Here is a 27,598-nt window from a genome sequence, read left to right on the forward strand (position 1 = left end):
TTTTTGTCTCAAACCTGCACTTACAGCACAGAGCAATGGCACTCTGTGGGCCACCTGTTTCTGTAGACATACTGTAAGGACAGACTCTGGAAGAACCCGGGACTATCTGAGGTGCCCAAGGGCCATCAGCCTGGACAGCAGAACTTAATGCCAAAGGCCTCTACTTTTGTTCGCAGCAGCACTGGTAATGGCTTCAGATGCCAAACCTCACAACCAGTGCACTGTGGCCTTAGTAATGACAACAGTACATGAGGAAAATGAATACAGTCTTTAATTGACTATTTTTGTATAAGTTAATAAACCACTTTCTAGACGTTACTGCTTATGTCTGAATTTTTTGTGTTTGTGTTTCTGTCCCTCTGAGTCACTGCTCTTCTTCTTGTTCCTGTTTCTGTTTTTCACATTGTGTGTTTCATAGTAGCGCACACCAACTCTTTTCAATCGTTGCTGTCGTTCTGCTCTCCTCCTCTGTAAAAAAAAAAAAAAGACAGGAAACCCATCACACTTGAGAGCCATACACCTGAATGGCCCTGTTTCTCACTTCTGCTTTATTCCCTGTGCATTTCTACCACAGCTACTAGAAGCAGAGCTACAGAGGGGCAGGATCCACCAGATAGGCTTGAGTTCTAAGAAATGCCTAGATATTAAATACACCTCCGGGTATGTCTGTGCCACTTGCAGAGCTGATTACATCATGAGGGTTCTGCTAACCCACTGATGGGACAAAAAAATCTTAATATATTACTGGGAATTAAGAGGAACTTCCTGCTTGGTTGAAAACAGGCCACTGGGGGTATGTCCTTAGGAGCTCTACCTTGCTGTAGAGCCTTCCATCGTGGTTCTCTGCTTCCTGTGCACCATGAGGTGAACAACTTTTACCTAGCACATACTCCTGCAGGCATGATGTTCTGCCCAGAACATGGGGCTCAGCAACCAAGACCAAACCCACTGAAAACTGGGAGCCAAAATGTCTCCTCTAAGCTGTCCTCCTAGGTATTTTGGTCACAACTACACAAAAGGTTGCTGATACCCAACTGTTAAATCCTTTCTGCAGGGGCTGGGAATGTGGCTTAGTGGCAGAGTGCTTGCCTAGCATGCATGAAGCCCTAGGTTCGATTTCTCAGCACCACATAAACAGAAAAGGCTGGAAGTGCCACTGGGACTCAAGTGGTAGAGTGCCACTCGAGCAAAAAGAAACTTAGGGACAGTGCTCATGCCCTGAGTTCAAGCCCCAGGACTGGCAAAAAAAAAAAAAGCCCAAAATCCTTTTTGCAGCATTCCTGACAAACTATTGCCCTCCCCAGAGGGGCTGCTACAGCTCCACACATATACTACAAAGCTGGCCTTTATAGAGGTCACTAATCTTGATACCCTAGCTTGCTCTGTGTCATCTTGCTGGGATGACACAAGACAACTCTTCCAGCCAATGAGGCCATGCTTGGAATCAGTGCTCAGGAATTCCTGAAATATAAGATGTGTACTTAAGGACTCTTATCCAGTGAGACACTTCTTGATCCAATTGTTAGTAACTTCAACGAGGTCATGGGATTCTTGGGATTCAGCTACAGGCCGTATTTGTTTCAGAAAGGGTAGGTCTTGAGAACTAGACTTCCATCTCCTTCCTATATGTAGCTCCTATTAAAGAATCAAAACACATACTTCCTTGGATGTCATTGTCCTCTGAGTTTTATTTGACTGTTCATCTTCCCTCTGTGCCTTCCGCTTCCTTCCCTTTTTGGTGGGTTCTGCAAACAAAAAGTATATAAAAGATGCATAAGGGAAAAAAAAGCAAACGGGTTTTTTTCAAAATTTGAGTCCTACAAGGAGAAAAAGACTTCATAATGGGCCAGCAGAAAGAGGAAGGCCAGGGTGAACGGAGTGGAGTGGGTAAGCAAAGCAAAGAGCAAGTAGGATGCTAGGAGGGAACTAGGTCAACACAGACCTTTTGGGTCATGGCAGTTCATACTTATATCAGATAAATACACTCGGGCTATGAAAGCTGTCAGAATTAAGGGAGTGAAAAAGAAATACATGAAACATACCCTGCCCCACTTTGACTGTAGACCCTCCTTTAGATTCTAAAGATTAATGCTGTTACTAGTATTAAGCTAGGGGCTGGTGGCTCACTTCTGTAATCCTACCTACTCAGGAGGCTGACATCTGAGGATTCTGGTTTGAAGTCAGTCTCAACAACAAAGTTCATGAGACATTTTTATCTCCAATTTAGCACCAGAAAAAAAGCTGGAAGCAAAGCTATGGCTCAAGTGGCAGAACACTAGTCTTGAACTCAAAAGCTCAAGACAGTGCCCAGGCCCCAAGTTCAAGCCTCAGGACTAGTACAAAAACATAAAAGATAATGATAATGTAAGGGGCTGGGAATATGGCCTAATGATAAAGTGCTCGCCTTGTATACATGAAGCCCTGGTTTGATTCCTCAGCACCACATATACAGAAAAAGCCAGAAGTGGCGCTGTGGCTCAAGTGGTAGAGTGCTAGCCTTGAGCAAAAAGAAGCCAGGGACAGTGTTCAGGCCCTGAGTTCAAGCCCCAGGACTGGCAAAAAAACAAAACAGGAAAAAAAAAATGTTAATAAAAGTAAAGTTCCAGAACTGCCAATTTAATACTAACAGATGAGCAGGTTGAAAAATAGAGAATATAATTTATATGACGAGGAATCAGGGAAATCTGCCAAATAGACTAAATATTTATATGGAGGACAGTAGACATAATTTGGAAATTTAAACTCAGGCTTCCAAAAATCCTACATGCAAATCATTCTAAATGACTTAAATAATTTGTCTTCACCTGTATCATACACATCTTCTTCAAATGTCTTTTGTTGTTCAGGTGTTTTCCTTTGTTTGAGTGTTTTCTTCTGTTCATCATCTTTTGCAAAAATCTTTTCACTTAACCCCTTAGGAATTCTGAAAGAGAAAGGCCAAGTAACTGTGGTACCTAACATTCCTCTCAACTGTCCAAAGCAGGCAATTTAGAGATACCCGCACACTCCCTTGAACAACTCCTCTTAGGTGAGCACCAGTGGCTCATACCTATAATCCTAGCTACTCAGGAGGCTGAGACCTGAGGACGGAGGTTCAAAGCCAACCCGGGCAGGAAAGTCCACCAGATTCTTGTCTCCAATTAACCACCAGCAAACAGGAAGGGGAGCTGTGGCTCCAAGTGGTAGAATGCTAGCCTTGGGCAAAACAATCGTGGGAAAGTAGGTGCTATTGCTCAAAGTAAAGTGGTTAAAGCACCAGCCTTGAGCAAAAAAATGCTCAGGGACAATACTCAAAACGAGTTCAAGCCCCAAAACCAATAAGGGGGAGGGGGGGGAAAGCAAGGTTGCAAAAGACTGAAGAACTGTTCTTAAAAAAAAAAAAAAAGCGCTCAAGGACAGTGCCCAGACCCTAAGTTCATGACCTACAAAAACAAAACAAAACAAAAAAAAACCCCAGAGATCCAATGTGAAATAATAACCTAAAGAAAAACAAAGGACTAGAAGAAGTATGGTTCGGCCTAGCAAGCCTGATGCTCTAAATTCAAACCCTAGTACCCAGAAACAAGAAAAACCCTCATTCTCCCAGCAAGTTCCGGGCAAAGACATGAACAAATTGCAATTCATAAGATAACAAGGTATTACCTGACTGCTGAGAACTTTTTAGCTTTGGCTTTATTTAAAAACTTCTGGTATTTAGCAATCTTTTCGTCCAAGGCTCTAATCACTGCTTTGGTGTCATTTCCCACAGGCTCTTCTGGGGAATCCTGGAGAGATCCTTCCTCCTTTTCCTCCTCCTCCTGCTCGCCTATTGCTGGCTCCTGCTCCTCCCCATCTGAAGAGAAGCTCTCTAGCTCTTCTTCCATGTCTGACATCTCCACAGGAGCCAGGTCATCCCCAGAAAACTGAGGCACGACATTGATTTTGCCAAAGTTCTGGCGAACCCGGGCCAGGATCTGCTGCATCTCTGAGCTGGCATCACAGGGACTGTCCTCTTCTTCTTTCTCAATGACAGTCTCTTTGCTTTCTGCAGGCTCCTCTTCCAGAATGTTCTGGGAAGCTTCTGTGACAACTTCCAAAGATGAAGTGGGTGGAGGCTATTGAGGCCCAAAAGAGGGGGTGGCGACGGGAAGAAAAATGGAACCAGAAAAGGAAAATTTAGTCTGGTACTTAACAAGGGGCTAATTCCAAAAAATGTCCTAATACTTGTATCCTTTGGGAAATTCCAAGGATTTCAGGAGCAAAGACAATGTATGTTTGATCCACTAACAGCCAAGTATGTGATGTCAGGAAGTCCTGCGCCTGAGGAAAGCTAACCAGTGCGAGGTGGTGGGGTATGTGTGTGTAATTGAGGAGGACTGCCAGTATTTGACACACACCTCCATGACAAAAGCCTTCCTAGTCTCTTCCTCACAAAGGGTGCAGCGAGCACCCCAAAGTGTGCCTGGGATATCTGGAGTACTGAGAAGTCACTGGCTGAAGAGGGGTAGTAGCAAGGGGAGCTGGTATGATGGGAAGCCACCCAGGGAATTTTGAGTTAATGAGCAACTGGACCTAAGTTTAGTGGTCCTTATAACTCTTGCAAGCATTATTCTGGCCCTTACTCTGTCGCTGTCTTTTTTTGTGAAAGGAAGAAACCTACTGAGAATCTGAAAACTGAACAATCTCCTCACGAGAGAATATACAAATTTTTACAGCATTTCCTGGACTTATTTAACACTTTAGCTGCTTTGACTCTGGAAAACCTCAAATTCAGGAGTTCCAGTTGCATGGGTAAGATGGTAGAGAGAAGCACCATGGGAAGCTCAGCATGTACTGTCAGGGCACTGATGCCTAAAACAGGCCCTTTCTACCCCCACTGAGTTGAAGCTAATGTACTAACTCACCCCTAGATAGCTTAACTAAGGCATGACCTCCAGCCCCACCTCAACCTTTTGGGGGCTGGAGACTGAGCTCAATCACCAGTGGCCACTCAATTGTGTCCACATACTAAAGCCTCCATAAAAATCTCCCCATGATGGGGTTTGGAGTTCCAGGTTAGTGGAGATACTTACAGGGCAGGAGAGAGGCACACCAGAGAGTACTCAGAAGCTACCAATTCTTGCCAGTGCCTTTCCCTGACCCAGTTTCCCATTCCTTGCCCTGGCCATGGCTTCCATTTGGCAAGTCTTGTGGGACTGAGCCCTTAGTCTATGGGGTCCATACTATATCCCCAGGAGTTAGTATCAGAATCAAGTCTGAATTGCTGGACAACCAGCTAGCGTTGGAAGCTGCAGAACTCGTGTGGAAAAACAGTGCACGCTTGGCATCATACCCACACCCACAATTCCCTGGCAGGAATGTACATGCTGCAGGGCAGGAGATCGGCCTGTTCTTCCACTGTGATACCTCCAGTACACACAGAGCCTGGCACACAGTGGATGTTCCATGCACAGATGCTGAATGAATATACCAAGAGCGGCTGACTTCACCTACACTGGAAAGGAAGAACTGTTCTGCTTGGCTGGTTGTGGTTTTAGGGGAAAGGAGATTAACATCTACTTCAGGCATGTTAAGTTTTTAATGCTGAGGAAAATATTCAACTTGAAAACACCCTGCTACAGTTGCGACTGTGGAAATAAATTCCTATATGAAGGGCTAGGGTATGGGTCAAGTGGCAAGAGCAAGGCCCCAAGTTTCAACCTGTCAGAAAAAAAAAATTACATGAACTCAAATGTTATTGGCATAGAAGCAAAACTTGAAGCCATCTCTTGAGACCTGGTCCTAGAAAGAGAAAAGCCAAGTGCTACTGTTGTGCCCTGGGCAGTCACTGCTGTGAAAAGGGAAAGGGACCAAAAAGATGCTTCGCTTCCCAACCAGTGGACGGCTCTAAACCCAAGACTGCTTTCCTGGAGCACCAACTACATGTTCTCATCTGAGTACACATTTCTCGAGGGCAAGGGCCTCATTCTCTTGTTTCTGTGCAGGGCACATGGTTGGTTCTAATAAATGTTTATTCAATACACGAATCCTGTCAGTGCCTTTGTTCTTCACATCGAAGAAAAAAACGGTCAAGAAGATCCTTACACTTAAAAGAGCCATCTTTTCCCAAGGTGGTATCTAAGTTGATCTCTGATGTACTTCTGCCTCTAATGCCACTTCCAAAAGGTAATGAAAGGTGGCAGTTCAGGATGACACAAACAGCTAAAATATTACCACAAAGGAAGAACGAAGACACTCCACAAAGGGAAGCAGTCGAAAGTGACTTTCCATCAAGGCTGGTGACCATGATTTCCAGTTCTTACCTGAGGGGAAGTGGGTGGCTCTGCATTGGGAGGCTTGACAAAGAAAGGAATCCGGCCCCTCTGCCAGTCATTGAGAACCATCTTACCCACAGTCTGCAAGTCAGGCTCTCCACCCTGAAATGTCAGGAAATATTCCCAGTTAACTTTCAGCAGCAATGTCACTTCTCACTTTGGGGGCATTTTAGTTGTCCTAGGTGCTCATCTCCACTCCTCTGCCAGGTCTCCCACTGCTCACACGACACATACAAAACAGGTTCACAAGCCCCCTTCCACAGCACACTCTCCATGAACCCTGGCTCACCTTTAACAACTTCCCAGTGCGGAAAGCTAGCTTCTCAAGAAAGTCTTCCGCATTCTCCCAAGAATCAATCTTGTATGTCTTGCTAATATATTCTGGCTTTGCTCGTTCAAGAACAGCACCAATGTGATCTTCAGGAGTCTTAATTTTCTCAACTTGAACCTAGACGGTAATAGAAATCTGTTGCCTGCAAACTCTATTGTGGACTTGGGAAAGTTCTGGTGTACTTTGTAAGGCGAAATAAAGTTCAATATCACAGAGTGAGAGGAGCCTGGCAGAAGTCTGCCTCTGGGGTGGCCAGACATGGTGGTCTACAAGAACCACTGACCACAGCCAAGGAGCCCAGAACTCAGCTTTAACCCCAGCTCACCACAAATTGGCTGTGTGGCTACCACAAGCAGTATAGGCTTAGAACAATTTATGTTACCATTTGTAGAAATGGTTAAAATCCTGCCATTCCTAGGACATAAAAATACTGAGAGAACAGAGAGGAATGTGCGGCCAGAGGCATGGTTATGTTTAAGGGGAGCCATTTAAAGTTTCTGGCCTACTCAGAAACAAGCAAGGAAATGACTGGGCTCCAAAATGACTCAACCCATAAACCCTCGGAGATGAATGATCACTAAGCATAAACAGGCCCCTGCTCCCCTTTGGTTCATGTGTGTAAACTACACACTGTATTGTGGGATGATACTCACCAGATTTGCCTATGGCCCCACGACCTCCTCAGGTAGACTAAGTGGAAAGGAGGCTGTCCTGTTCAGCATCATGTCCCCCAGTTTTGGTAGACAAGCCTTTCCAACAAGAAACAAAGGTCTCTGGGACCCAGCACCCCACCCCATTTCCTCCATCACAGAAGCCAGGCAGAGACTGCAATGACCAATACTCACAACTCCTTTCAGCACAATGTCTGTCTCTGAGTCCTCAGAGGGGTAAACCACACCTGGACAATCAATCAGGAATATCCGACGCATCAAGGTAATATACTGCCAGACCTGGAACATAAAATTCTAAGTCAGAGACATCCTGATTCAAATACTAAGAGTTTAATTAACTTCCAACTGCTGAAGCTGTGGTTGAAGTTAGAAGACAAAGGGGAGGGCTTGAGGAAAGGCAATCTGCTAAGCAATCATCGAACCCAAGGACACTCTCCTTGGGCTGGGAATATGGCCTAGTGGTAAAGGATTCGCCTCATATACATGAAGCCCTGGGTTCAATTCCTCAGTGCCACATATATAGAAAAAGCCAGAAAAGGTGCTGTGGCTCAAGTGGTAGAGTACTAGTCTTGAACAAAAAGAGGCCAGGTGAAGTGCTCAGGCCCTGAGTCCCAAGCCCTAGGACTGGCAAAAAACAAAACAAACAAACAACACTCCCCTCTATACCACACAAATTAGTTTCCATCAGATTAAGAATCTAAGAATAAAATAAACAGCACTTCCATTTAGGATTGCACAGTAACAAAAGTGGCTTAATTTTAAGATTACTTTTGGAAGAACAATATTGTTTTTTCTTTGCTTCTTGAGAGAATCACACTGTTCCCCTACAGAACATTTTGTGTTCTAGGTATTGATCCCTCAACTATCACAATCTACTCTGGGTGACTTTTCTTAGACTAGGTATTAAATATTCCTGGGTTAGTTTTGTCCATCAAAGTAGAAGGCTGGAAGGACAACTTAAAATAGCCTTAAATCTGAATGTCATCCACTAAATCATGTTGGAGCCAAGCGGTAATATACAAAGCATTCATCAAAGTAGACAGAGCTGGATGCCACTGGCTCAAGCCTATACTCCTAGCTACTCAGGAGGAGGCTAAGATCTGAGGATGGTGATTTGAAAGCAGCCCAGGCAGACAAATTTTCAAGACTCTTATATCCAGTTAATAGCAAAAAACTAGAATCAGCTGGGCACTGGTGGCTCATGCCTAGAATCCTAGCTACTCAGGAGGCTGAGATCTGAAGATTGTGGTTTAAACCCAGCCTGGGCAGAAAAGTTTGAGAGACTCTTTTATCTCCATTTAACCACTCAAAAACTGGAAGTGGAGCTGTGGATCAAAGTGGTAGAGGGCTATTCTTGGAAAAAAAAAAAAAATAGATGAGGGACAGTGCCTCAGGCCCTGAGTTCAAGCCCTAGAACTGACACCAAAACCAAAACCAAACCAAAAAAAACCCTGCATGTGTTAAACAATCACCTTCCATTAAAAATAAAACATGCAGGAGGATCCTGTAAGCCAGACATACCTTCGTTTCACCTGCAATGGGAGCCACACTGCAGACTTTCTTGGAGCGCAATGTATTGATCACAGAACTCTTGCCTACATTTGGATAGCCAATGAACCCCACACTGATCTGTTTCTTGTCCGTGTGCAACTGTATGTGCAAAAAGAATACATATCACATACAAATACACATAAATATTATCCCTTATGGTGACCAACTATGTTGCTTTGCTAATTTAAAGAACACAGCACAAGTGTTGACAGAACTTAATGTGAAGCTTGAGACATACTGGTTACACAGCTTGAGTGAGCTGCACCTACACACTTATTAAGTTAGAGGCAAATAATTTCCTTAGCCATTCATGTAAAAAACATCCTTGTTTGAAGATTAACTGCATGTAGGTGAAGAAAAAAGAAGAGGCCAGGCACAGTGCCTCACTCTTGCAATCTCGGCTACTGGAGGGGCAGACTGGGATGATGATGGTTCCTCCTGGGTAGGAAGTTACGGACACTCTATCGCAATAGTAAGTTAGGCATAGTAGGTGGCACTTGTAGGATGTAGATTGGAAAATGGTAGTTTGAGGCTGTCCCAGGCAGTAAGCATGAGACCCTACCTGACAAATAACACAAAGAGGGCTAGATTATGGCTCAAGAGGTAGAGCACCTGCCTAGAAAGCATGAGGCTGAGTTCAAACTCCAGTACTGTCAAAAACGGCTTGTTAAATGCCAATTTAGAATATCATCATCCACTTTTAAAATACATTCAGAATTGAGAACCTTAATAGATTCACTTACTGACAATCCTAAGACTTGTTTTTCCTTTTCTTTATATAGTTCATATTTTCACTGCTGAAAAGAAGCATCAAGAAAGAAAAGAAAAGAAACCGGTTTCAAACATTAAGACTCCTGGGTAAAGTCTCCACCTTTTTTGTCTGTCACAGGGCCTGGATGCTGTCCCTGAGCTCTTTTTGCTCAAGGCTAGCACTCGTACTGCTTTGAGCTGCAGCTCCCCTTCCCATTTTCTGATTGTTAATTGGAGATAAGCGTCTCACAGACTTTCCTGCCTGGGCTGGCACTGAACCGTGATCCTCAAATCTCAGCCTCCTGAGTAGCTAGGCTTATGAGCCATCAGTGCCCAGCAAGTCTTAACTACCCCCCCCCCCCCCCCCAGTCCTGGGACTTGTACTCAGGGCCTGAACATTGTCCCTGGCTTCCTTTTGCTCAAGGCTGGCACTTTACCACTTGAGCCACAGCACCATTCTGGCCTTTTCTGTTTATGTGGTGCTGAGGAATCGAACCCAGGACTTCATGCATGCTAAGCAAGCACTCTACCACAAACTCACATTCCCAGCCCAAGTCTCAACATTTTAATAAGACCCAACTACTTGGGAGGCTAAGGCAGAAAGATTCTTTGAGTCTACAAGTTTGAAGCCAGCCTGAGCAACACAGAAGAGAGCTACAAAGAAAACAAGCTTCTGACTAAAGAGGGTAGACTAAATGTGCACATATGTGCTGACCTCACTCACTCACCAAATACCACAAAGACAACTGCAGGAATTACACACTTAAACTAGTAGAATGAAACACAGGAAACCAAAGAACAAGGTAAAGAAACAAAGACGACAAAATACAAGAAGCTAAAAAGTACCATCTAATGCCAGGCACTAGTGGCTCACACCTGTAACATAGCTACTCAGGAGGCTGAGATCTGAGGACTGCAGCTTAAAACCAGCCTGGGCAAAAAAAGCCTATATGACTCTTTTTTTTTTTTTTTTTTTTGGCCAGTCCTGGGCCTTGGACTCAGGGCCTGAGCACTGTCCCTGGCTTCTTCCCGCTCAAGGCTAGCACTCTACCACTTGAGCCACAGCGCCGGCTTCTGGCCGTTTTCTGTATATGTGGTGCTGGGGAATCGAACCTAGGGCCTCTTGTATCCGAGGCAGGCACTCTTGCCACTAGGCTATATCCCCAGCCCCCCTATATGACTCTTAACACCAATTAAACACCACAAAACTGAGAAATGAATTGTGATTCAAGTAGTAGAGAGCTATAGCCTTGAGCAAAAAGGCCCAGTGACATTGCCCCAGTCCTGATTTCAAGCCCCAGGACTGGCAAAAACAAAAGAAACAAGACTTCATTTTCTTGGCCTGCAAACATAGAAACATTAAAAATAAAAATCCTACAATAATACCAATTAACCACAAAAAACCTGGGGAACTGGTGGGAGATATCTGTAAGGATAGGACAAAAGGACTGAGAGCCAGTCTGCCAAAGTATCCACCTCTCTCCATCCCCTCAGCACTGGCACACAGTCATCTTCTCCAACAGAAGCCGAGGGTCTGAAAAAACCATTTCTGAACCCCTGCCTGTCTGCATACATCTTCACTCTCCAAACCCAAAGGGACTCTCGATTAGAGAAAACACAGCAAAAGAAAAGTGCTCTCTAACTCATTAACTCAATCTGAACATCAACCAGACAAATCCTCCAATTCCTATTCTCATAGAACGCTGGCATCCAGTTTATAGACCCCCAGAGCTGAAGACTGGAAGATTGTTTTCTGGAGAATCATAGACCAAGGGGAAAAAATACTACAGCCAAAAACCATCTAGAGTATCCTACAACAAAATATTTGGTTTCCTATCTAATCACCAATACAGTGAAATCTATTACTTCATCACAGCCCATCCTCCCCTTTCATAAAAACATATATGTTGTTTCTCACATCTCCCTTTTGAGATAGTTTCTCTATGTAGCCCATCCTGGCCTTGAACTCATTATCCTCAACCTCCCAAGTGCTAGGTGTACCACCATCCTAGCTCTTGTTTTTCGATACAAGTTCTTTTTTTTAGGATATAAGTGGACATGTCTTGAATTCCTGAACTCAGTTGATCCTCCTAAAAATAAATGGAACTACAGGGCTATGGCTCTGTGTCCAGCATAATATCTTATTTTAAAATATGAATGGAAAATCAAGACAACCAGACATATGAAATGTTACTGCTTCAGAAGTCAGGGGGGAAAAAGCAGCTTGAAAGTAACAGAGTCAATGTTGGGGGAAGAGAAAACACTGCATCCATAAAATAAGATGACAAGGGGTCAGAAAGTGAGTTAAACAAGAGCTCTCAAAAGTTGAAGAGTATGTGGTTGAGCCTGCAAAGTAGACCAAAATGTCATATATGCTCCAAAACATATACAATTTAAAACTTAAATCAGGAGGTAAAACCCAAATTCCTCAAAGGGAAAACAGATGACAAAGGGCAAAAAGTAAACTTCAAAGAACTACACAGTATCAGAGTATAAGTTCCACTGCATGTGTAGCTTACTGAACTAGTAAAAGACCCACCAGGCACAGTAATAAACAGGAATTTAAAAAAAAACAAAAAAACAAACCCAGCCACAAAAGATGAGGAGTCAGAATGGCCTCAGATTTCTCAGCAGCAACAGAAACCAGAAGGCAATGCAGTACTGCCTTTAATATCATAAGAAACAACACTGTAAGGTAAAATGAAGATGTTTTCAGGATGCAAGGTCTCTTAAAACTGTTCTAAGTATTCTTGCTCAGGAAACTTGGAAAACAAGGCCATCAAAAGGCAGGAGCTGTCTGGTGCTGGTGACTCCTATCTATAATCCTAGCTACCCAAGAGACTGAGATCTGGAGGATATCAGTTTGAAGCCAGCTAGGCAGATAGGTCTACAAGACTCCATATCCAAAATAACCAGCAAAAAGCTGGGCTGGACATGTGACTTCTGACAGAGTAACAAACAAGCAAATGCAAGGCCGTAAGTTCAAACCCTCGTATTGGCAAAATTTTAAAAAGGGAGGGAAAGTAAGTAAAAAAGACAAGAAATACCAGAAGTCAGACTTAGAGCAGGCCTGGGAACAGCCAGTTCCTGCTGGAGAGGGTAAAGGACTAAATGCCAGAGTAGACTACTATATGCTCAGAAATTCTCAAGGTTCTCACTCTACCAAAGCATCTGCAGGCATGTGAGTGGTAGATACAAGCAAAACAGAAAAGTGGAAGGAGAGGCAAGGCCAAATGATAGAGCACTAGCCCATGAGTGAAAAAGCTGAAGGAGAGCACAAAGCCCTGAGTTCAAGCCCTAGTACACACAGACACTGACAGACACACACACATAGGCACACACACACAGACAGACAGACAGACACAGACACACAGACACACACACACACACACCCCTTCAAAACAAGCCAATTAACACCAGAAAAAAATATGCTCCTATCAGGAAGGAATTATAATCATATCAATCTGAGTGGATCAGCTGTAACTAATGTTTCAGTCATAATAATATAAATTCCGAGTAACAGCCCAACATTGTTGTCTGTAGACAAAGTAAATGAAAAATGCGTGGAGGGAGGACTATAAGAAACCGAATCCTGGCTATGGGTACAAAAGGACTTCAATTTTAACCTCTCACACTAAGTAATCATGAAAAACCCTAATCCTCATTCTACAGAGGAGGAAATTAAAATTGGGAGGAGGGGCAGGAAAGATCAAGAAATCAAATCAGAGCAGAATGCCAGTGGGTCATGCCTGTAATCTTAGCTACTCAGAAGGCTGAGATCTGAGGACAGAGATTTGAAGCTAGCCTGTGCTTCAAGAGATTTTTATCTTTTTAAATTTTATTTATTTTTTGCTGGTCTTGGGGCTTGAACTCGAGGCACTGTCCTTGAGCCTATTTGTGCTCAAGGCTAGCGCTTTACCACTCAAGCCCACAAGGCACCACCTGGCTTTTGAGTAGTTTATAGGAGATCAGAGTCTCACAGAGGCTTTTCTGCTTCCTGAGTAGCTAGGATTACAGGCAAGAACCACCTGTGCTCAGACTGATTTTTATCTTTAGCAAAAAGCTGGAAGTAGAGGCATAGCTCAAGTGGTAGAGCACCATTCTTGGGTATAAGCATGTACTAGCAACATGGAAGGAAACACTAGAAATGATAGCTAAGAGTCAGAAGTATTTGTTTCTGCGAAGAGCAGAACAGGAAACAAAGTAATCAAATAGAGAAATACAAAATTACAGATACAGAGCATGGATTAATGGGGGTGAGACACCAATGTGGTTCTAAGACATCCTTGAGGATGGGCAGTAGGGCTCTCTCTGGGTTGAGAGATGAAAACTGCATAGGCCGGGAGGGTAGAGAGGAGGCCAGGAGAGCCTTGGAAACCAGGAGTGAGGCACACAAAGTTCGAGGAAGGTATCCATCCTCAGGCAGAGGGTGGAATTCTGTCTAGGATATGGCAGAAAAGGAAGAAACTGGGATGGTAGAGAAGAATGAATGAGAAAACACTTCATAAGCCCTCATGATCCAGAGACTGAGGTTTTTCCATCTCTAGAACACATACTGAGTGGGACATAAAGTCACCTGGTGACAAGACCTGTGGCAAAAGTGGCTCTCACACAAACTCTCAACTATGTAACTCCAGAAGCAGCAGTCAAGGTCTTCATACCTTCCCAAATTGCCGTAGAAGCTGAATGAAGGCTCCTTTGCCAAAGGGATTAGTAAGACTTGCATGGAAAGCAAGGGTTGGGTAGTCTTGGGAGAGAACAGCAACCCATCGTTTCTAAAAGGAGAGAGCAAAACATGCTGGTGAACTGTACTTCCTGTAGTTACAATATGCAGAAGAATCAGAGCTGGAATTACTGTACTATGTTCAAATATAGTTGCCTAAGGAAAAAAAAGTTATTTATAATTCTTGGAAATATTCTGTCAAGTATGAAAGTGCTTGTCTTTTGTCTGAGTACTGCAAAACAGTACTTCCCGAATGCCCGTACTGCTACTACATGCAGTCAATGGGAACACAATGTGTGCTGCAGGACTGAAGCTGCGGCAGCGGCCTATCACTGATGGGTCCTGCAGCTGCCCTGTAACACACCATGCCATTAGAGGAAGAAGGGTGCCTGCCCCTATACGTTATCAATGCAGCACACTGCAGTTGTGTTTCCAGTAAGAACTCTGCAGTGACTAAAAACCACTTCAAGAGCACAGCACTTCGATTTCTGAAGTTCTAGGAACCATGACAATGATGTATTGACAGGTATCTCAAGTTTACTTGAGCTAAAAGAGGCCTTTATCATCTGTTTTGAATTAGCTCTGTACTTACTGTTGCCCAGGTTGGAACAAGATCACATTTGTTGAGTACAAAAATGAGGTGTTTCCAGGGTTTTTCCTTTTTCAAGTAAGCTTCAATGTGAGGGGAACGGGTACCCATTGGATCTCTAGCATCAAGAACTTGAACTACAACATCTGAGGAGTCTATTACCTGCAAATTCAAAGAGGAAGAAGTAGTTTGCTGTAATACATACAAAATCCAAGATGGACAACCTGTAAGGAAACCTGGGAAAACTATTTACAAACTGCAAAGCAGCCTGTAAGGAAAAGTAGGTATAGCCAATATCAATGCCAGTTACCAGAATTCAATTTTTTTTCATTCTATGAATATTTAAAACTTGCCTTTCTGTGTGTGTCAGTCTTCTGGCCTGGGTACCTGTCCTGGATTTTTTGTGCTCAAGGCTAGCACTCTACCACTTGAGCCACAGCCCTACTTCTGGCTTTTTGAGGGGTCATTGATCAGAGGAAAAAAATCTTATGGACTTTCCTGTCTGGGCTGGTTTCAAATAGCAATCCTCAGATCTCATCCTCCTGAGTAGCAAGATTTACAGAGGTGAGGTAAGCTACCAGCGCCCAGCAAAGTTGCCAAATTTTAAATGCAAACACTAACAGCTGGGTGCTGGTGGCTCACACCTGTAATCCTAGCTACTCAGGAGGTTGAGATCTGAGGATTGCAGCTCAAAGCCAGCCCAGGCAGGAAAGTCTGTGAGACACTTATCTCCAATTAACCACCAGAAAACCGGAAGTGCTGTGGCTCCAAGTGGTAGAGCTCTAGCCTTGAGCAAAAAGAGCTCAGGGATAGTGCCCAGATCCTGAGTTCAAGCTCTATAGCTGACAAACAACAAACAACAACAACAAAAAAAACCCCTTAACTTCCTGAGTTAACTCTACTTCCTAACTACTAAGTATTATAGGTTTTGTATATTTCATAGAAAATGAATACTCTCTCTCTCTCTCTCTCTCACTCACACACACACACACACAATTTCTCTATTACTGTACTGTCCAGGTATGTGACATTTGAAGGTCTTTCTTCCTTATTCTCATGAGCATAGATCTCATCCAGTTAAGCCTCAGATCAGGACTCAGGATAAGAGAGCTGGGCAAAGTATCAACTTTTCCAGACATATGCTCTCTCACCTATAAAGAGAGATGGCAGGACTAAATAGCTTAATAATTCTCATGAGGCTCTAAGTAAGATAAATTGGTAATCTAAGGAAATACTGGATGGCAAAATATTTAGTGTACATAAGGTAGCTGTCATTCTTGTACAGGTAATTTTAAATACAGTTCCCTAGAACAATGATAGTATGTGTGGCTACCTCAGTCATGGTTACTTTGTGGAGAAAGAGGATGAACAGGTAGCAGAACCTGTACTTCAAGTGACAGAGTATCAATCTACCAAAATCAGGTGCTCACAAGAATTATGAAAGGCAAAGGAACTGAGAATGGAAGAATCTTACCTTGTACAGCTCACCCCATATTCTTTTGGACTGTCCCTTTTTATATATCTCTTCTTGGGCTTCATTTCTAAATAAGAAAGCACTAAAAATGAGCAACTGAAGCACCATCAAGATGAAAAAGATGCTTACAGCAGAGTATTACCCAGCTTCAAAAAGAAAGCACATTCTAACACACAATACAAAATAGATGAACCTTGAATACATTGTACAAAGCAAAAGAGCCTACTGCAAAAGGACAAATTTTATATGATTCCACCTGTATGAGGTACCAAGACAAGTCACGCTCACAAAACAAAGAATGGTAGTTACTAAGGATTGAGGAAGGGGGGAATGGGGACTGGTGTTACTGGGTGCAGACTTTCAGTTTGGGATGATGAGAAGTTCTGGAGGTGGACACTGGTAAAGGTTGTACAACAATGTAACTGGACTTAAAACCACCCAACGGTGTGCTTAAAATGGTTATAATGGTCCATTTTTGACAGTATGTAGTTTACTACAATTAAAAAAAAATTAAATGGGGGGAAAACATGGCTACCTTGTCACAGAGAACTATGAAAGGCTACCAGCAGGACCATAATTATAACGTACATTTCAGTTACATGTAAAGTAAGTGATGGGATTTTTTTTCTGCTCAGTTTAAGAATCTGTTTTTTCTGATAAGGTTTAGAATCTATTTACCTGAGAAATATAAAAAAGTTTGGGGTTTTTTGTGTGTGCCAGTTCGGGGCTTAAACTCAGTACTGGATGCTGTCCCTGAGCTTGTTTTACTCAAGGCTAGCACTCTACCAATTAAGCCACATCTCCACTTCCAACTGTTTTTTTGTTTTCTTGTTTTTGGTAGTTAACTGGAGATAAAGAACCTTGGATTTGCCAGGCACTGGTGGCTCACACCTATAATCCTAGCTACTCAGAAGACTGAGATGTGGGGATCACAGTTCAAAGCCATCCTGGGCCAGGAAGTCTGTGAGTCTCTTACCTCCATTTAACTACCAGAAAACCAGAAGTGGCACTGTGGCTCAAAGTGGTAAAGCACTAGCCTTGAGCAAAATGAACTCAGGGACAGCACTCCCCAGAACTCAGCCTCTTGAGTAGCTTAGATTATAGGCATGAGCCACGGGTACCTGGCAAAAATAGTTTGCTTTCCCCTATTACCTCCTATACTTTTTGGAGGAAGGAAAATTTCAAATCACTAGATGATGAAGCCAACTAAAAAATTCAAATACTTCTTAGAATATAAATGAGCCTGCTCCTACCTTCTGCTTGGCCTCAAATGGTTTTGGTATTATCTCTCTCAGGCCCCAAGCATGGGGTGAACTGGCAAAAGAAATGAGGTGACATCACTACAGCCACTGAAGAAGGGGTAAAACCTCCACTTCAGTCAAAAGACATCTCTCCAGCCCTGCCCAAGGAAGCTGAACAGGTAAGCCCTTCCTATAGGGCAACAGGACAGCTGTCTGTCAGTAACAAGCACAACCTTTGACGCCATGATTTGCCACACAAGAATTTCTTTGGGGGATATATGAAAGTGAGGGAAATTTAGTCACATGGATGATTCACCCAGGGAAAAACTATTATACTACTGTTGACTGACATGGAAATGTATTCCTTTTTGGGGGTGGGGGTTGGAGGCAGTGCTGGGGAAAGAATTCAGGGCCTTGTGCATGCTAGGCAAGTGCGCCAGACCACTGAGCTACTCCCCTAAACTTTGGGGTTTTTACGTTTTCTAGGGCCTTCTGCCAGTGAGGTAGGCACTCTATCACTTGAACCATTTGCTGTCACCACTTTGCTGTTGGCTATTATTCCCTCCCTCTCTACTTTCTCTCTCTGTTTAAGGGATAGTTTTACTTTTACAAGATAAAAGGAGTCAGACTTAAGTAGTGGTAATAAAGGTTGTACAAAATTATGAATCTTGTTTGTTGCAGTACTGGGACTGAACTCAGGGCCTGGGCACTGTCCCTGAGCTTCTTTTGCTCAAGGGTAGCACTCTACCACTTGAGCCACAGTGCCACTTCTGCTTTTTCTGTGTATGTGGTATTGAGGAATAGAAACCAGGGCTTCGTGCATGCTAGGCAAGCACTCTACAACTAAGCCACCTTCCTAGCTGAATCTTTATTTTTCAAAATAGGTCTCTGTTTACACCTGGGCTGCTATCCTTCTGTTGGTGCTTCCCTGCACCACCGGGATGACAGGCATGTACCACCACACATGGCCACTGTGCTTTCCCTTAGCTGAGGATCACAGGTATGGGTTACTGTGCCCAGCCATTGGTGAACATGGAAGTTCACAAATTTTTTTTTTGCACTGGCTGGCCTCAAACTACAAGATCCTAGTCTCAGTTTCCAAGGTAGGATCACAAGATGGAAGGAACCACCATGCCCAATCCTCAAGTCATTATTCTTATGAGTCAGGGTCTTGCTATGTAGACAAGGCTGCCCTCAAATTCAGGTTAATTTTTGCCTCAACCTTCAAGTTCTGGCATTACACATATGTATTACACATCTGATACATAGTCTTAAAAATTTAGGAAAATCTATAAAATTAAAAAGCCAAGTTAGATGGGTACCAGTGGCTCCTGCCTATAACCCTAGCTACTTAGGAGGCTGATACCCATGGATCTCAGTTCAAAGCCAACCCAGGCAGAAAAGTCTGTGATAATCTTATCTCCAATTAACTAATAAAGAGCTAGAAGTGTAGCTGTGGCTCAAGTGGTAGAGTTACCAGGCTTGAGCAGAAAAAGCTAAGGGACAGCAGCCAGGCTCTGAGTTCAAGCTCTAGTACTGGTACATGTGCATGTGTGAGCACACACACACGCGCACACACACACACACGTTAAAAGTAGGCTTAAGGTATTGTAGTTGTAAAGAAAACAAGAGTGTAAGAAATGGCTCTGACCTATAGTCTTAACTACTCAGGAGTCTGACACCTGGCAGATCATGGTTTGAAGTCAGCCTGAAAACAAGCATCACCATCTCCAATAGGCCGGCGAAAAACCAGGCTGGAGTCATGGCTCGAGTGAGTGACAAAGTAGCAACAAAAAGAAGCTGAAGAGCAAATAAGGAGATCAAACAAACATCAAAAGCATACCTCACACCAGTGTCCTCGGTTACCAAGTCGCGGTCCTTGCCCTCGTCGTAGCTGTCTGTGGACATTTCAGCATTTTCTATGAGAGACTGCATATCACTTGCACATAAGTTTGGCCGCTTTCTCTGTGCCTTGGGTCCAAATGTAGTTTCAAAACTTTCAGTATCAAGAATGTGCACCTTTGAGTTCTAAAGGGAAAGAATTACAGATAAAACTAAGAAAAGCACAGAGAAAAAGTAGAATGCTAGTAAAACCACCTGCTCTACACACATTAAGATCTACAAGAACATGGATTCAGTCTGGCTGCAAATCAGATATGCCCACTTAAATAGTACACTTGTTCTTCTATTCTGAAGTACTATACACTTCCTGGGAGAAACACAAATAAAGCAAACATGAATAGTTGTGCGGTATTTGCCAAAAACGGTTTTATTTCATTTATCATAAATTGCAGTCAAATGCAATTAAGGCTAGAATGATGAAAATTAACTTATCTTTTCTGACCATTTATTTTTTTGAGCTTTCAAGCAAGTGCATAAAATTCACCAAATTCACAGATTTTGTCAAGGGCAATCATACTCAAATTTATGTGTTTTTTTTTTAACCAACTGTAAATGCCAACTTTTTCTTGGAAGTTCACTTCTTTCATGGCTAAAAGGAACTGCTTGTTTTGTAAGATGCATTTTAGTTTCAGATAACATTTTCCCTAATTTAGGTAACATTTTTATTAAATGCACATGGAAAGACTTCAGATGAAAAACATCTAGCAAAGTCCAAAAGAATAGGTTAGATGTGATAAAAGAAACTTGATACTAACTAGAACTTGATGTGCCTGTAAAGGAATTACAGGCACAGGAATTCTTGAAGCAGGATAAAAGTCAAAGTTTGAGTTAGCATCTATCACGTAACAGAATGTTAAGAGGTGGCAGAGAATCTCCTTAAAAAAAAAAAAAAAATCACTCTCTTCCCCTCAGAGCACCTTGGTAAGTGACTGCTACAAAACTTGGGGTTGGAGCAAGCCTCACAGCTTTGAACTTTAACTCATCTCTCTTTGATTTCTAAGGCTCTTGCTTCGGTTTTCCTTGCTAGCTTCCAAGCGAGGGAACATCCTTAAACAAAGACTCACATTTTCCATGGGAACTAGGTTATAAAGTCAAGTTCAACCAAGTTTATCCTTGAAAATCTTATACCTATGAAATACAGTATTGTGTGTCTGCTGAAACTAATTAATGTTCATATGTAAATCACATAAAATACTTTTACCATACTGCTACATATTTTTAATACACAAAGAGCTAAATGTGCAAAACTTAAAGCCGTATCTGATTTTACTCCCTGTTCAGAATAATCTTGGAGTTAGATCTAATATATCATATAGATATGAAATTCAAATAAAACAGGTAAGCTTTTGTGGCCAAAGCAGAAAATCCATCAATTATTTTGAAACTTTTGTTGTACTAAAATGTAAGCTGACTGCTGTAAATGCAGGCCCTCCAATTCTACATATCAGCTGTTTAAGGCTTTAGGAGCACCAATAACTGGAACAAAACAATCCATAATAGAACCTCTCTGTTCTTCCCAGAAACAGGATTCAATAGTTGGTTAGAAGATGGCTCTAGGGAGAAATGACAAAGAGAACAAGGGAAATGAGCAACTTGTCTGTGGTTCATGAATTACACTCATGTGTTTCCCTGAAAGAAAACAGTCACTCCACTAATAGGTGCCATTCTTCTAGTCCATCATAAAACAAAACATAATTGACAAAACCTGAGGCAATAACCAGGCCCTGGCTTTTATTTTGTTCTCTGAGTAAACACTTTTCTTTGAACTGTTTAATCCATGTATGCATGTCAATGTTTTCCTCTCCTCCTTATACTGGAACTGAAGTGTATGTACTGGCTACATTTCTGGGAATTATTATTCGATGCAAGTAAAAACGTGCAGACAAACATTAGGCCATTTCTTTGTTCTATTCGAAACTCATTCTGTTCCATCCAGATTCAGTTCTCATTGTACTTCAAACTTCAGCAATCAACAACTGTCTGAACAGCACCCTTTCCTTTCCTTCAGCTGAAAAGAATCTCCAAGGATCTCATCAAAGACAGGGAAGAACAAAGCACCAAAGGACTTCTTCCACTTCAGTCCTAATGCTTCATCTCTCTGTAGTCTGATGGAATTACCACTTAAAACAAGTATGCCTAACCAACATAAAAAGGGGCTGGAGATGTAGCTCAGGGGTAGCACTTGCCAAGCATGTGCAAGACCCAGTGTTCAACTCCCAGTACTGCAAGGAAGACATATTAAAATTACTTCCAACTACTGTCGACTTAGCCTTTATGAGGAAGTGAGCTATGTGCTTACTGTGGGCCAAACGCTTTACAGTCATTTCATCCGTATCCACACAGGAAGACAAGTAGTCTTTACTGGCAAGGAAGTTAATGCTCACAGGGAAACCTAACTAAGGGTACCGATAAGGACTGAGCAAGGTCCCATTCCAAACTCCACATTTCAATCCAGGATTCCACTGTAGCTGTTTGGAAAAACTCAATTCTTACTAAAAGTGAGACCCCTATCAAAGGGGAAAAGAGAAAAGTCTCAGAAGAAAAAGCTAAAAAATGTTGTAGAGGAATCTCCAGGAAGTTTGTCTATGCAATTCCATCACCAGAATATCCTACATCTTACATGAGGCTGTATCCGATCATGGAGAAGAGACATTGGTAACTTGCTTTGCTTCATGACAACTTTATATGGATCCTTCATAACTTTATCCATTTCTTCTTGGAACTTTTGTAATGATGACTGCTTAATCACACGTGTGTTTCCTGTTTCACAAGTAAAAACATTGCCACTTAATAATTGGATTCACTCACTTCTGCACCCATTCTACCTGACACAGTGAAAGGCAATTATGTTATATGACTCTCAACCACCCAATCAACTATACATCATTCCGTGTAGCTGTTTTCAAACATCAGAAGGAAAAAAATCTAACACTCTCTCCAGCACTCATCCACAGTGACAGCAAATCCACCAACCCCAACACATGAGTATCGACCATTTTCCAAGCCCATTTCCTGACTAAATGAAACTGAAAAAAAAAAAAAAAAAGAATGGAAATAAGATTTGACAAATGTCCTCATTCTTGTTAGTTCTGGCAAAGAAATCCGGAGCCAATCAACAGCTGATCAGTTTGTATAGATAGGAACCTTAACGCTCAGAAACTCCTCACAGTTTTAATTTTTAGGATTATGAGGGCTTGAAGAAACTATGAACCACTAAATCTATTCTAAAGAAAACAAAAACAAAACCCTGAAACACTATGTGGTGAACTCCTTATAACTGAGAAACCCAGAAGGAAGTATTCGATTAAACAGCAGTGCAGCACAAATGTTAAACATCAGTGCTGATGACAGTAGTTAATGCTTACACAGTAATGCTTACTATTTGCTAGTATTTTCCACATACTTATTTAACTGACACAACAGTCCTGTGAGATACTATTCTTCCTGCTGGCTAAGTAGACAGGTGTTCTGCCACTTTAGCCAGGTCTTAGTTATTTTGCAGATAAAGTGTCTTGTTTTTGCCTGTGCCAAGTTCAGACTAATAGCCTCCAACCTATGCTTACACATATCTTGGATTATAGGTATACATACACACCACACTTGAGATGAGGTCTTGCTAAATCTCTTCCTCAGGTGGGCCTCAAACTGCAATCTCATGATGGTACTGCTCTTACTCCATCTTTTAGAGATTACCAAGACGGATGGATAGACTTAATAAACAGTCACATAATTGGCAGAACTTGATTTCAAATTCAGGTTCTATGGATCTGAATTTCCAGTACCTAGTAGCCATGCTAAATGCCCCTCTATACCATATTGCAGACATTCTTTTTTTGCGATGGTGAAAACTAAAGCTAAGGGCTTTATGCCTACATGGCAACAATGCTCTACCACTGAGCTCCATCCCCAGCCCCTTCTTTGATTCTTTTTCTGTGTGGCAGTTAAGGGTTATTCTATTGAAAGGTATAAAAGACAGGCAATTACTATCTCTTCCCAGGCACAGAGTCAAATACCAGTCAAACAATGACCACCAAGCACCTTATCAAGAGCCAACTAAAAGACTTGGAATGTGGCTTAGAGGTAGAGTGTGTACCTAGCATGCATGAAGCCTATTTTCTATTTCTCAGCACCACATACACAGAAAAAGCCAGAAGTTGCATTGTGACTCAAGTGGTGGAGTGCTAGCTTTGAGCAAAAAGAAGCCAGGGACAGTGTGCAGGCCCTGAGTCCCAAGCTCCAGGACTGGCAAAAAAACAAAACGAAACAAGAGCCAACTAAAGATTGAAAGGGAGGAGTTCCCAAAGGAAGATGTACCCCGGGACTAGAGATACTTCTAATTCACATCTGGAAAAGCCTAAAAATGGGATCCATTCCGCTGCAAGCTGAAAAAAGGCCTAGACTGCAAAGCCACCTATCAGACAGTGCAACTAGAAAGTGAAAGGTGAGAACTCCAAGATTTATGATTGTTAATCATTAGGATAGCTTTGCCTGCTTAAGTGGTAAGGAGGCTCACAATTACGAATGAGGTGCTCTTTCCAATAAAAAGTATTTAAGAAATTCACCACTAGTCTCAGCACTTGTTTCCCACTACAAGGATTTCTTGTCCTTTTCTCATACAATCCTTGATAGTTTAACTAAATACGTCTGCCTTTTAGGCATTTACACACACTGTCCTTTTCCACATAGTATACATTTTACAGAACAAAGAAACACTCACCAAACCATTTAATATTTGGCTCTACTCGTGCCACCGTGCCAGAAGCCACTGTTGACTGATACTGCAGAGGCTTAATCACTTTACCACGACTGTTTCTAAATTGAGGAAATAACAGATTTGGGTTGACAACAGAAGAAAGGCAACAACAGCAAAGTTTGGCTTATGGAATACCCATTCCATCAAAAAGACTTTTTTTTTGCTTTAAATCATCATGAAATACAGCTTTCAGTAAACAAAAAGCACTTCTACATTTGAAACAGATTGCCCAAAAGACATTTAACCTCTTGCAACAGAGCACGTAATGATTTCTGCTAGATGAATAACAATGTTGTTTAAAAATCCACTTACTGTTTGTTTGCTTTATTTTTTGTAAGTCACATACTTGGAGTCTTTTTGGTAAATTAGTTGAAGACTGGTTTAAATGAATTTCAAGTAGAGAGTGATTTATCCTGGAACTCAAAATTCTAAAACAAATTTCAAAGTAGGTGACTAAGAGAGATTAAGTTTACTGATGTTTGTATTTAAGACACATCTTTTAGAAGAGATGAAGAATCTAATTACCAGATAACTTTAGAGTAGCTAGCAAAATGCCACAGTCAGCAAGTCCCTAGAGTAGAGGCTGCCCCAGCAGAACTCAGAGTTTCTAAGTGCCACAATGCTGAGATCTAAAGTTTGACTAGAGAAAACAGGTCTTGGGTTTTTTTTAGGGGCGCAGCTTTCATAATTAATCCTGCATGTTTTTTAAATTTCTATCTGATGGTAATTACCTCTGAAATGTAATGATCCATCTGTGGAGGTTAGCTTATAAGGAACAAAATCTCTACCTTGGGGAGTATGTGAAACAATCACCATTTCACCCTCCACTACCTATGACTTTAACTAGGAATCGACGATTTATCACAACACTCATGTAAAATGGTATTTGAAAATGCACGATCCCTATTTGGGGCCAATGTGGATGGGAACCTCAGAAGCTTAACAGGTCTTAACTCAAAATCAGGATAGTATTATAAAGAAAGGGGCAAGGAAGACAGTGCCCAACACTCACCTGCGCTCCTTTTGCCTGTACATATTCAGGCGCCTGATTGTGGCCCGGTCCCTCATGTTTTGGCCTCCTGCTCCCTGTACTCGATCTACGAATAGCAGAAGTTGACAGTATACTATTGGATAATCAAAAGCATTGAGTATGATCACTGGTTACAATGCACCAAGCAACTATCTAGACTAGTCAAGCTGCTACCACATCACAAAATTTCTACTCCAATAAATTACTACTACTGGCAGCTATGTGGTACATCATGGCTGATCCAATCTTTAACCCCAAAAAGACTGGGTGTAACAGCAATGACTGCTAATTTTTTTAAGTCTAATTACGGCACTGTGCCACTCACACTGCAGACATCATCTCATTTAATCCATACAATAATCATATTAAGAGATACATTCATGCTCATGCTGCAGGCCACGAAATCAAGGCACAGTACTCAGGCACTTCACCTAAAGTCAAATACCCAATTGTCATGGCCAAAATTAGAAGAATAAGAAAGCATGTGATCAACAGCTGTGCTGTTAACCATGTAGATGCTCATGGCCATGTCTCAGTTTATCAAAGGCTGAGCATCATTTGCATGCACCATATTTTAGTGCATACATGTTCTTAATTTCTTAAGTCAAGAAGTTATAAAGTTGGTAGCAATTCTTGCCTTCCATGTCAGAGACAAAGAGAACAGCAAGGCAAATAAGCAAGCTACTTTTACCTAGCTTCTCCTAGCACCTGTATGCACCTGAAATACTACTGGCAGCACTATTAAGGAAAGCCGTTTTTCCCCTATTTCGGTTCAGTCTCTTCACCAATAAAAATCACAATCTCTGAGGGCCTCTTTGGGCCAATATTCTGAGATTCCAGGCTATTCAAACTGGATCATTCATCCAGGGGAAACATCTAACATGTGTTAAGTCGTTTAAAAAACAAAACACACAACCAAGCCTCTAAACCATAAAGTCTCACTAACTAAACTCGAATGGAAGAGACTACCCCAAAGCCCATCTTGTTCACCCCGGTGGTGGAAACTCGCCAAAACTGGTTCTCATCTGCGAAAACACCTGTAGCAAAAATAATCGTTATCTATTTACCTAGCGGGAAAATTCCACGGGCCAAAGCTGCAAGTTTCTTTCTCACTTAATTGGCCAAAGCTAAGGTGGCAAGAACGTGTGGTCAAAGTATAAAAGGGCTCCTCCTGGGTGGGCCTAGTGCTCTGGGTTGTTTTTGTTTCTGACATAGCTTCGAACTGAGTTTCCCAAGGGTTGGGAGCACGTCCTACTCCACTTGTAAAATGATTTACTGTATCTCAGTTGAAGGGCCTCCAAGGCTGCCAACGAATTCACCATGCCCCAACTTCGGGCCAGGTGACTCCCGTGGGCCTGCCGGGCGTTCAGCTGTCAGACACCCTGGTGCTCCCGTGGGCGGCGGCGGGACCTGGGGGCGTGTGGCAGAACAGCCGCACACGTGACCCGCTTTCCCCCACCCCTCCCCTCCCCATCCCCCACCCCTCCCCTCCCCATCCCGCGCAGTGGCGCCAGGTGCACCCCCCCCCCGCGCCGCCTCCTCAGCTCTTCCTCCCCCCCCCCCACGTTTCCGCCAGGCCCCCACCCTCGGCGAGCCCCGTCCACCGTACCCGGGTTTGTGCTGGCCTTGGAGGGGTTTATGGTGCTCCGTCCTTTGTACTGGGGCTTCACCATCTTGCCGACGTTACCGGGACGCCCCTGGCTTAGACTGGGTAAACGAGGTCCGAACTTCCTAGGCCGGAGTCACCCGCGTGAACCACGCACAACTACGAAGGCGGTGATACGTCACTTCCGCCCGCACTACAGCCCGCCCCGCCCGACTTCCGGTGAGCGCGCCGCGCGCTCCGAGACACTCCAGGCTCTGGCTCCGCCTCTGACGCTCTGACGTCATCCGGACTCGAGCTCCGCCCCTTCCCACCCTAGCAACCGCCAAGCGGCCTCTCCATAGCAACCTCCCAGTTATCCAGGACCAGCGGCTCAGAACTTCAGAACTCCAGATTAAAAAGCCTCTTCTCAGACCAATGGCTAAGACTCACCTTCTGAGTTTGTCCTTTAGCGCTCCACAAAATGATGGGTCTTAAAGCTTTAAGCTGGGGGAGTAGCTCAGAAGTAAAGCACTTGCTTAGAAAGCACAGGCCCTAGATTCAAACCCCAGCTCCAAAAAGAAAAAAAGACCTCTAGGGCTGGGGATATGGCCTAGTGGCAAGAGTGCTTGCCTCGTATACACGAGGCCCTGGGTTCGATTCCCCAGCACCACATATACAGAAAATGGCCAGAAGTGGCGCTGTGGC

The 27,598-nt window shown here is 42.9% G+C and overlaps 1 protein-coding gene across 1 annotated transcript; it reads right to left on the reverse strand.

The window, feature by feature from the left end:
* Window positions 1–254: 254 nt before the first annotated feature.
* Window positions 255–27,093, reverse strand: Gnl2 (G protein nucleolar 2). The gene is made up of 16 exons (XM_048350923.1): window positions 26,918–27,093; window positions 25,291–25,375; window positions 24,243–24,337; window positions 22,146–22,285; window positions 19,467–19,651; window positions 16,383–16,449; window positions 14,912–15,070; window positions 14,258–14,371; window positions 8,817–8,945; window positions 7,470–7,574; window positions 6,583–6,741; window positions 6,282–6,395; window positions 3,643–4,094; window positions 2,805–2,923; window positions 1,660–1,745; window positions 255–468 (listed from the first exon to the last, which is right to left on the reverse strand). Exons 1-16 carry the CDS (start codon window positions 26,979–26,981, stop codon window positions 316–318), a joined length of 2,226 nt encoding a protein of 741 aa, XP_048206880.1. The 5' UTR covers window positions 26,982–27,093; the 3' UTR covers window positions 255–315.
* Window positions 27,094–27,598: the final 505 nt, after the last annotated feature.

This window comes from Perognathus longimembris, chromosome 7 (assembly GCF_023159225.1).
Source record: "Perognathus longimembris pacificus isolate PPM17 chromosome 7, ASM2315922v1, whole genome shotgun sequence".
Lineage (NCBI taxonomy): Eukaryota > Metazoa > Chordata > Mammalia > Rodentia > Heteromyidae > Perognathus > Perognathus longimembris.